The sequence below is a fragment of the Haliotis asinina genome, chromosome 5 (assembly GCF_037392515.1).
Source record: "Haliotis asinina isolate JCU_RB_2024 chromosome 5, JCU_Hal_asi_v2, whole genome shotgun sequence".
NCBI classification, from domain to species: domain Eukaryota; kingdom Metazoa; phylum Mollusca; class Gastropoda; order Lepetellida; family Haliotidae; genus Haliotis; species Haliotis asinina.
In genome coordinates, this window is record NC_090284.1 from 55,836,253 (window position 1) to 55,848,352 (window position 12,100).

The 12,100-nt window shown below is 37.2% G+C and overlaps 1 protein-coding gene across 1 annotated transcript in view; it reads left to right on the top strand.

Annotated features, from left to right (window-relative positions):
• Positions 1–4,369: 4,369 nt before the first annotated feature.
• LOC137284864 (bone morphogenetic protein receptor type-1B-like) overlaps positions 4,370–12,100 on the top strand; it is a 68,866-nt gene continuing 61,135 nt past the window's right edge. Inside the window, exon 1 of the mRNA XM_067816884.1 lies at positions 4,370–4,475. Coding sequence (XP_067672985.1) covers positions 4,394–4,475 — 82 coding nt within the window. The 5' untranslated portion in view covers positions 4,370–4,393. The remainder of the gene's footprint in view (positions 4,476–12,100) is intronic.

A 12,100-nucleotide genomic window follows, 5' to 3' on the forward strand; every position in this document is an offset into this window, starting at 1 on the left:
CGCGCGTCATATCAACCCATGAAAAGCTCATGCTGTATGTCAATACATCAAAATTGAATAATCAATCATCAAAATTACTTCGTTAAACTTTGTTAAGTTTTTATGTGTCTTTGAATTTGGTGTTGCTTAATTAATTTCCATATGTATAGATCGAGGTATCTAGATGTCAACCATTTCTCACTGCTTCGTGTAAGTTTTGATCTCGACACAGTTTTATGCAGGAAATCACTAAATGTAACATTTTGGTAGGGTTTGCAATAATATCAGTTACCCCAAAGTACTCAGTTACATGACAGTGATCTGTGAGTGATCGAGTGACGAAAAGCATTTTTTCAATACGTGTATATTCCAGAAATGAGCCTCATATATTGAACCCATTTGGGAAATCAAACCCGGTTCTTCTACGTGACAAGTGACCGCTTTAACTACCCTACCGTTCTGGGTGCATTTTGAAGTTAGGGGTGTATCTTTATTGACAAGATTTATATGGGTGGCCATTTGGAAAGAGTTCCGTGCCAACCCCCATCTTTTTGCATAGTAAATTTGCTCCGGGATAGTCCTTCCCGGTGTAATATTCCAACACTGAAATAAGTTCATTGACTGTATTTTTTATACCTGTTCTGGTTTATTGAATGTATATTTGGGGGAGCATGGGGAGATACTCATATCAGTTTATAATTTTGTTTTTTGATAGGGTTAGTTGGTACGGGCGAACTTTTCCCGGCCATTTATATATCAGATACAAATTTCCAGTGTCCAGATGTAGATTTCATAGTCTGTTGTTGTGTCATCGAGCAACAGGTAAACATTTATAGATGTCAACTTCTTTGTTATAAAGAACACGGACATTTAAGAGTGTATACTTACTCTTTCGACAAAATGAAGACGTAAAAATCACTCCAAAATATGCACTTTACACTGAAGAAGCTAAAGTTCATGATGCCCTAAAAAGCGAGAATTTATGGATGTCAGGTTCTTTGTTTTGAGAGACATTTCGGAGTATAACCTTATATACTGCTGATGCGTACATGTATAACATAGCCAAATGAATCAATTCTATAAGTAACTCAAAGACTTATTATCGTGCACGTAAAATACACTCTATTTGCTACCGGGTCAATAAGTGTAGAATTGTCATATTGTTTGATTTATCCAATTTGCGCCAGTACTGAACACAAATAGTCCATTTATTACCCGCCGTGTAACTAACAACTATATACACCATCGCGTGGCTGTCATTCCTAATATACAATTGACACGTGCGTGCGAAATTAACACTCCGCGTACCTTTCACCACAAGCCGACATCTCGAACAACGTGACAGTTAATTAATGATTACTCCAGGATTATCGGCGCCAAGAAAAGGTATGGAGCAACGAAATTACACAATATGTTATCTTGTAAATCCTTACGGCTATTCGAAATGATTCTCAGAAAGGGTCTTGAGGCTATATTCGTCTTTATCAAAGGACTCACAAAAATCTCACGCCAAAAGCAACAGCCTTGACACTTTCAGTGTCTGTTGTCAGTAGAAAGTGTTTCGAGATAAAGATAACGACGCCGCTTTGTTTAAACAGATTGAATAACTTTGCAACATAACTGTCACAATTGTCTCTTGTACCTCTAAAACCACTGCTTGTTAGCTTGTATGCTTTTTTGTTTGAGCTTTCTGTTTTGTTTCTTTTTGATTTTTTAAAAAAAATTAGCATGCCTCGGTTTGTATTTTTTATCCGTTTGAGCATTAAAGCTTGAAAGGTTATATATTTTCTGATGCAGGAGTAATGAACATATTTCTCTCTTTCTGTCTCTCTGTTTCTCTCCAGCTCACTCTCGCGTTGTGTTCATTTTTTACCTAACCTTAAAAAGAACTGTTGTTTCTAAGACTGTATGTTAACAGTGCTCTTCAACATCCTCGCCTGCTCTCTCTCTATCTCTCTCTCTCTCACACACACCTATATTTATTGTGCTCTGTCTCTTGATCTCTCTCTCTCATACATTTCTTGTTCTCTCTCTCACACACACACACACGCACATTTCTTGTGCTGGGTCGCTCTCTCCCTCTCTCTTACATCTTACACACTTACATCTTACACATTTCTACATTTCTTGTGCTCTCCCTCTCCCTCTGTCTCTCTCTTTCTCTCCCTCCCTCCCTCTCTTTCTCTCTCTCTGTATAAAATTCAGTAACTTGACCTATTCAACAAGTGCTGTAAATTCGATCAACTCCAGTTGTTTTTTTTCTTAATCATACAACCACCGTAGGGTGCTGCCTCAACATTCTCAAATCAGTTCGCAATGAGGCAATGTCCAGCTAGGCGACTCGACCAGACAGTTGGCGACGTCCAAACAACGCCCCGCGTCCTCGCGTCTGGTCAGCCGGTCTCGCTGAAGGCGATGTGTGGGTCAGCCGAGAGTAATATCGTTTGACGGGCGTGGCCTTTAAGTCAAGGGAACCGAAATGTTCAAATGGAGATCGACTACTTAAATACAGGGCGAGGGGATGCTATAAATAGTGCTCCTTAAACTGCGAGTCAATACTGAAAGGTGCGACACCCAACGAGTTAGCGTTTACTACAGACGTTGAAAAATACTGTGTTTTGGATTTTAACTAATGGCATTAAAATGTCATTAAAATGAGCGAGAAATATCTCACTGGGGGACACCAGGGGTACACCAGGAATGTGCTTCACACATATGGGGAATCGAATTCGGTCTGTCTGACGACGAAGTACCTGATAGTAGCATGTGAGTGAGTGAGTGAGTGAGTGAGTGAGTGAGTGAGTGAGTGAGTGAGTGAGTGAGTGAGTGAGTGAGTGAGTGAGTGAGTGAGTGAGTGAGTGAGTGAGTGAGTGAGTGAGTGAGTGAGGGAGGGAGGGAGCGAATGAGTTTAGTTTTATGCAAATATCCCAGCTATAGGGCGAGCTTGAACACCCGATCCCGTTAGTGGCCTCTTACAACAAGCATGCTCGCCGTGTGTGGCATGCATGGATTATTGAAGGCCTATTTTACCCTGGAATATCACGGGTCGATAGTATTATATCAAATATCAGGATTATTTATTTATTTATTTATTTATTTATTTATTTATTTATTTATTTATTTATTTATTTATTTATTTATTGTCTGTTTTGTTTGTTTCGGGGTGGAGGGGTTGTTATTTTTTATTTATTATCTGAAATAAGCCTTTGTTGCTTTTTGATATAACTTCCTTACATTTTGAATGTAACGTCGGTTCCTTTCATTTAATAATCTACTGTAGAAACATTGTTGTTTGGGTTCTTTTTAAGGGTGAGGATGTCAGTATCACTTGCCCAAACGATTTCGAAAGAATTTCTTTAGAAATCCTGAGGTTAGCCTCACTTTTTGATAGAAAACAAGATGTATTTCGGCATAGCGTGTCCATCGTCTTTCGAATGTGTGTCACTTCAGTGTTGTTCTGTCAGTTCGGCAGTATGTATGTAAAAGTATATTTATAAACATAAGATAAGATATTTATTGCATTAACATTCCATGAAGAAACAGTGGAAATATTCTATAAACTTCAAATATATGCATCGCAAGTACAAAGATATCGAAATACAGATACATTTCACATATTAATTATGTATATTGCAACACTGTCACATATCATATGTAGTGTAAAGACATGGAAACAATATGCGGAGACTGGTAATACACAGAATTCATTTAAAATTGTAATTATGATGAACTCTTTTGGAAATTATTTCAGGACTTCTGTTTGTGAAAATTGTTAAGAACTGCTCTTTTTGGAGAGAGTAGCAATTTATTTTATTATGATTAAGCATTGTTTGTGATGTGATTCTCTTTCTTTTCAATGTTGTGTACAGGATAAGTTGGTGCTGCTCATCTTCTAAGACACTGCTCATTTCGCAGAAACGTGCCCTGTTCTGGTGGGGTTGCAGGTTTTGTATACCTTCCAATTTCAATTTTGATATTGTATTGTACTCGTATGAACACACGTGGCACGGGCACCACAGTCTCGATAAACGTGGGGTATCTCCACTCAGCTGTTGTGTATTCCTGTCATTAGGTGCAAAAACAAATCGGATATAAACGCATGAATATACTTTCTTACACACAAATCTTGACATATGTAAGCATGTGCACTTACAAGTAAAACTAATTGATTATGAGCGCTGATCTGACCACTCACACTGTATTCAGCTGAATTTGTGTTAGCGTTTGATAATTCCGTTCTTTCTCATTTCAGAGTGCTTTCCGTTTGATGTGCATATAACCCCTCGTCTCTACTCCTTTCTGCACCAACCGCAGAGAAGGCGCTCAACAAGATTTTGTCAGCGGGCGGGCAGTCAATCTGTCGGAACAGCCTTGTGACGTCACTAACTTAGGGGTCAATCTTCTTCACAAAAAGATGGCGGACGTGCGTTTGTGGGGTTATAAGATATACAGGATATGTGGAGCGTTAATATTGGTGCTACAGTTGTCATATGTTGGTAAGTAAAGGACTAGACAGTTATTTTCGTGTCTCTATGTGCAATTTGTACTCGAATATCCCTGTAATCGCGAGAAAACACAGACTTGATGCGTGACCTGTATTCCTTCCCCGAATGTTTACGAAGTGGACGAGTGTGCCATGTCCATTTGATTCGAGACGTGGCCAACAGATTGCAAAGTATTTACACCAATTTTCTACAAATCAGAATTTTCAAAGATGTGTTGAGATGTTTGTGATCAGGTGTTGTTTAGCCAGGCCGGGATATCCTACAAGGTTTGTTTTGACAAACACATGCGGCAAGGAAAGCAGTGTCAAAATTGATCAATGAAAAGCATCAGCGCTCCCAATTAAAAATCTAGGTTCTGTTTGTTTTGATTTCGCAGAAGTTGTGTAAATGGTTTGATTTATGGATCTTTATCTCGGGAAGCCAATGCCTCCTAAATATGAGTGACAATGCCCTTGTTTCTGACTAATGTGGGCTTTACAAAAACTTTTCATCGTGGTGTAAACTTGGCCTTTGTTGTGAACGAATCGAGGAAACCCATGCTTCTGTTGCTTTATTTTTATGTCAAGAAAAAGGGAAAGAAAGACACAACACCTCAAGGGTCATACTTGAAATGTTGTCACGGTGTTTTCCTACTTTTATGACCCATTTAAAGATGTCAGTGAGATCATAAGAACTTGTTCTTGTGGCATGGCAAACTTGACATACAGGCACGTATGTACTATACATTGTTAACTATTTTCAAATAGCTCATTAGTAATTGATGGTAACCTTGGTATAAAATGTAACAGTGATGCTTTACTCACAATATATGCCTTTAGCTATCAAAGTATTTGATACTATGTTTTTTGGTATGTAGGAAGTGGGATAGTCTATATAGTTAACCTCTGGGATATTTCAGTGCACGTGGCACCCCAAGATCATGTGTGTGATCTTTTGATATTTTTATATTTATGGTTTAACCAGTTTGATCACTTACACAACGCAAATGTTCATTAACTGTTTAATTCGTACTGACAGTTTGAAGCATAAGTATTGTGTATGAGTTTCTTCACTAAATCCTGATTATCCTGTTTTTTTAAGTATCCACTCATGTTCCAGTGAATGTAAATTAGTTATGTCATGGCTCAGTGTGTTCGATTGCATAGTGTGATGTAATGTGATATTTACACCTAGCAAATTACATGTCATAATCAAATTATTCTACCCTTTATTTGAACCCATGCCAATTTCAACTGTTCCAGATCATGTTAATTGTGATTGTGAACCAATTGTGATCATTACAATTCATGACAGACTGACTAAGTTAATTTTACATCTGCGTCGTCAATTTGCTGATATACCACCGAGCATGTAAGTGGATCACTAGATATCTATAGCAGTGACAGGTGCTTGTTATTGACGCTGCTGTCATCTGTCATGTGTTGATTGACCTTATCTGTGATTTAATGCTTTCAGTCCCATGAAAGAATTAAATCACAAATTTTATGAATGTTAAGCCATAATCATTACGTCTTGACTGTAAATGTTTGAAGGCACTTTTTAGAAAAAATTATTACGACTACAAAATGCCTTTTAGGAAGAAGTCAAATGCAACCTATGTTATATTTGGGACTGCAGTGGTTGTGTGTAAGGTGTTATTTTTTTTAAATGTAAGGATTACTTACCTTCTACATGAGGCAACGTGCAGTAAGCACTGACAAATGCCAGTATTTTGTATACTAATAAGGTTTATGAATACTAGCCAATAAATGGCTGGAATATTGCTGAGTGCGGCGTAAAATCAAACTCACAAACTCACTCACTCTATGAATACTAGAGGAGAGTATTACTATGTTCTGTGCAGTATCATGCAAGATAGACTACATAAAACTATACGGACTACTGATTATCTCATATGTATTTGTGAGGCATAAGCTATAGTAACGTGAAATAGTTGGATTGCCAGCATAATACTATTAATAGTAATATCAAAGAAGCAGGTGATGCTTCACTCCTTTAGTGTTATGTATCGCACAATTGTAATGACGTTTTTAACTCTTTACTGTCATTCAGCATGTACTGTTTACATGACGTTAGTTCTTCCAGCGTCTGAAACAGCGGAGACAACTAGGACAGTCCTGTTTGATGTTGTTCTTTTGAATTTTAATTGTCACGGATAACACTGCAACCTGTTTTCCCTGCCAATTTAACGACTAAATCAGTGACAAGTGCAGAATCTTCTGCAGTTGACACACGTCCTCCTTAAAACATGATGCTAGTGTTTAAATTCATTACCACCTCAAACATGTTGCATTTGTTATCAGAGGGTCCTTATAGGGCTGAGAAAGTTTCACTGACAGTTTGTATGAATCTTGGTGTGTGGTTTAAACGGTCTGTCTTGCCTGTCAGATAGTTATAGCTAGTGGTAAATTACAGATTATCTTACCTGTCAATTTCCAAGCACAGCTGACTGGTTTTATCTTAAATGCTCCTGTTCTTTCTTTGTGAACACCTGCCACTGTTTTTACTTATCTCCATTGTATAATGTGCTCATATTCATTGAAATAAGGGTCAGAGAGCATTTGCACAATATTATATGTCCAATTTGAAAATCCTTGTGGTTAATATCTAGTGAGTCCAGTCATGGTCTCATGAATGCCTGCTGTGTCAGTGTCAGTCTTGCCGGCTATGCAGTGGTGGCGGGGTAGCCTAGAGGTTACAGCATCCACTAGAGAAACCAAACATCAGGTTCGATTCCCGACATGGTGTCCCCTGTTATGATATTGCTGGAATATTGCTAAAAGTGGCATAAAACCATGCTCACTCACCTGCAGATGCATAATGCTCTTAAAGTATTATTAGTTTTCAGCTGATACAAACACTGAAAAATGGATGACTGTTATCTATCTACGCTCCTTATTGGACTATCTATGAAGGTCAATAATCCAACATATTGCTGTTGGGATGAATTATTACTGATTATTAATACAAAAATTGTCATCGATGGTTTCTTTCATAAATTGTTTTCATGAAACATGGTTTGAATTGAAGTCGTGTCTTTATTTAAGGATTACTTCTATGTTTGGAACACTGAAACAGCAATATATACACAAATGTGTCCCTCTTGCCTTTTGATCTGAAATATGTTGGTTTCCTTAGTATTTGTGCATTTTTGCTCAAATGTACCTGCCCAGTATTTATCAATAATCGATCAGTATAAAGTTAACAACTGTCTCCAACTTATCTGTATCTATAACAAGCCTCTGCTCCATGATAGAGGTAGGATAGTGTTGTATTCGGAGCACAACATCATACATGTAGAGTGTCACAGAGGCTATGGCAGTTTATGTGTCGTCTGGTTTTTCAAAAGTGTTTCCTAATAATTCTGGCCTGAAGTGAAAATTTACAAGTAACTGAGCTTTTTACAGAAAAAAAGAGTGATCTGTTTTGAAATCCCTAATGCAAGGTTCCAGTAAATCATTTTGAGCTCAGTAGTACAGCTCCCTGAGAGTGAGAGAAAATTAATTTTATGCAAAACCTTGATGAAGAGTGAAGTTAAGTTATTTGTAATGTTAAATAAGAATAATTCTTTTTGGGATGCCTTGGGAACCCTCCAGTCTGTAAGTGTTAGTTTCAAGAATGGATTGAGTGTAGGGTGAAGATGTTGAGAATGGTGTGACAAAGGAAGAGGGAGGGGAGGTTTGCAGTCAGTATTTTTACTTTGTTTAAATTCGACAGACAAATATAAGTATGAAATTAGAAGTAGATGGATTGATTAAACAATTTCTCTTTGGTTGACTGTGTATTACAGGAAAGTGACATGCTGTGATATTGTGTTATGTTTTTGGAGGAAATGTTGATTAATGTATATAAATTTGTTTTCACAACATAAATCTGTTATATATTGTTGCCATTTTAATAATTTTTGTTTACAATCGACAAATAGCAGTGCTAATCGTTAAGTTATGTATTAAATAATTTCTGGACCAACTAAGTTGAATTTTACAAAACAATTTTGATGTCGTGAATTTACTCTCATGGGAGTGAGACATTTGTAAAACTGCACCTATTGGTTTGCCATTCATAGCTAGATGTGTCTGGATTTTGTCTTTAATAATGTGACATGTATCAAGAGTTAATTGTGTACAATTCCAACAAAGACCCTTGTGTCAGTTTGGAAAAAATCACAAAATTTGTTCAAAATAGAATCTTTGCAAAGGTATTTTCTTCAGTACAGATTGATTTTAACATTTTATTTAACTCACAGTTACAGTTTCTAAGAAAGACAAAGTCCCATTTTGCTGGCTTGTCAGTGAAATATACAAGTCACCTGTACAAATGGATGTGACAAATTATAACATCAGTTGTAGTTGTATCCTTAAAAGGGGACGGTTTAATCCACTTTGTGAAGTTTTACTGACATTAGCTGTAGACTTCGACCTGAATATCGACCTCTCTGCAAGCTTAGATAATACCACAGTTGTTACCTGGAGTTCAATGATTTTCATCTGTCTGAGATTATGTCCCTGTCGGTGTTGTTGGAATAGAGCAGGATAGCCTCCTATGTGAAGGCTGATGGATTTTCACCAGATCTTCACCTAACCCTCAACTTTAACTTCAGTTATGCTAATCGCATCATGACAGAGGACAGGATATTGTTACAGTTCTGCTGATGTTTAGTTAAATATTACCTTGAAAAAATGTACCTGATACTTTGTCATTATGGCTTTGTGTTATTTAGGTATGGTTGGAACATGTGTCTCAGGAAAAGAAACAGAAAAAATCGTAGTGTCACACATGGATGTTACATTGCAGTGTTATGCCAACTGTTAAAACAATACAGTAAGCAAGTGAATATGCCTCAGTGTGAGATATGTACAAGAGCAATAAAACATTTGCTGTCTGTTACCAATGGCTTGTATCACAATGGCTGGTTAAGGATATAGATCATACTATTCAATCATCATTAAGTGAATATTGATTGATTATCAATAAATATTATTGAAGTAATTTTGAGCTTAAATTACTAAAAATATGAAAGAAATCAACATATTTTACATCAGAGATTAGTAGTGACATATTAAGGCTTGGTTTACCAGCTGTACAACCTGAATATACTTTAGGAGCAGTCCATGAATTAAGACCTAACTGTGCATATTTTCAAACTAAATTTTAAAATTATTGCATCACAATTCTTTATTTACGATATTATAGATTACTTAAATTTCTTATCAATGATCATTAAAAGTGATAGCCACCAGCAACATTCTGATTATTAATCCTTTTAGCCAGACTTGACCACCACTCATCAGGTCAACCAAAAGTGGAGTGTTTACCCAAAACTAATTCTTTCAAATCACTTAAAATTAAGGGATTTTATATTTATCGTTAACATTGATAAGCAGCACAGCTTGAAATGGGGATTACAGTGAACATGACGAATGCTTGAAGTTGACACATGTGAGGTTGAATAATGGAGGCCTAACATAGATGCATGTTGTATACCAGCTGGTGTGTATTCATGTCTGTTTCAAGAGGATGAAAATATATGTGACATTTGGTCTTCTATAGTTGGGGATGACAGTAATAATCTAATTGAATCACTGTCACAGCTTCAGTCATGTCACACCGATGGTGAGGCTGGTTAGGCTCCTCTGTATGTGTTCCATTAGGGGGAGACACCTTTCTCGCCTGGTCAAAAGGTCAACATCAGAATTCGAAATTTATCTTCGTGGCTTTGGTGGTTTTATCAGAGGTTGTGACATCACCAATTAGGTGTGTAAATCAAGGGATGGTTTCAGTTTCTGTGGAGTGGTACAATTTTAATGCTTTGATGACTTTGATGAATGGTTTTGGTCCCATTTGGCAAACTCTGACATGTTGAAATTAGACGTTAATTAAGGGTAGTCTTTAATGCATGTGATGAGTAAGACAACGTAATCATGAGTGATAGAAGGAAGAGTTACTCGACTTGGATTGCCAACTATTTTTAGACTTGAAAGCTTTGATTGAGTCACCATGGCAGCTGGGCTATTTTGGGTATATTTGGAGATTTTTAGACACTAGTTTTACACTTGAGTGATGCTGAAGTATGTTTTCATCATATGTACCTCTTATGAGATCAGTTTTTGTGTCTGTGTAAATAGCAGAAGTAGGTGTTTGAGTGGCCCTATGGTTGATGCATTTTTTCATACAAAGGTTATGCGTTGATTTGTCAGTTATAAATGCATGAAATGGTATTAATGATATTTCATATTTCCTGACATTTATGGCAAGACAGACTAACTGAAAGCATCAGAACACTTTCCTTTCCTTTGCATACACTGTCACTCCATGTTTAATTGTGGGCGATAGTGACCTGTGCACAGTCGCCTCCCTTTAGCATAAGAATTCTTGCAATTGTACGGTTCAAATTCGAGATTATGGTTATGGTTCTGGCTTTGTCAGCACAATACACCTGATCAAGGTGTATACCAAGTTTGGGTGTCTATACTATAAGGGGCCACACTACAGAATTTCACAGAATCCTATGATTATGGGTGTCATTTAAGGGCCAGGGCAGCGGGGTAGCCTAGTGGTTAAGTGTTTGCTTATCATGCTTAAGACCCAGGTTTAATTCCCCACATCTGTACAATGTGTGAAGCCCATTTCTGTTGTCCCATGCCATGATGGAATATTGCAGCGTAAAACATACTCACTCAATCCATCAATAAGTGGCCCCTTTTTACAGTGCAGTGTTTCAGAGAAACGTGTGATTGTGACTTGAAATCCTGATGACTGTAGGGGGCCACAAATCTCTGTGCATAGAAACCAATGATTGTGGATTCAAATCCTGGTGTCTATAATGGGCCCCAATTTTCTGGGCATTTACCCTGCTTTAGCCAGGTTGCAGCGCTTTGTTTGATGCCACCATACCGGTGCTTAAGGGTTTTCATCACGACCCACATCTCATGTCAAGCTTTCTCCCAACTGCCATCAAGTTGACAACTAGTTTGAGTAGTGGTAAACCCAACCTGCTCAATTTGAACCTTTCTCTCAGTATGCACACACATTGTGACGTAACCGAAATACAATACTTAGCAGTGTTAAACAAAACTTTATGATCCATGGATCCATATATTTTCCAAATTACCTCCTCCATCTATCCGTTAAATCTCAACTCCTACAAACCAGCAGAAACATGAACCTGAAACTTTATGAGGTATTTAAATCTTGCACACAGATGTAATCTGTATTTTGAAGGGGAAATATAAAGGGTGCTTATTGTGTCCTGTCGTATCTCTCAGAAACTATAAGTTCTCAGAATGATGAATATTTGGCTATTAGGTACCACAATATCACTGGGAGTGGGACAGAGAATATACCTTTCATTCCCAGTTTCCCTTGATGAATTTTCTGGGTTTTTCAGCACCTTGCCATTGGTTTTAAGTATTATTATTCTTTGTTTTTATGTCTCAGAAAAAAATGAGTTCAGGAGAGCAGAATATTTGTAATTTGTGGCGGGGTAATAAAGACTAAGGTACGTTTTTACTTGAAAATGTAACCAAATATGAACCTTTTCTCTGAAGGGAGATAAAACAGTTAGAATGTGTAGAATTATATTGTTCTGTGTTTGGAATTGGAATGTATCCTTTATA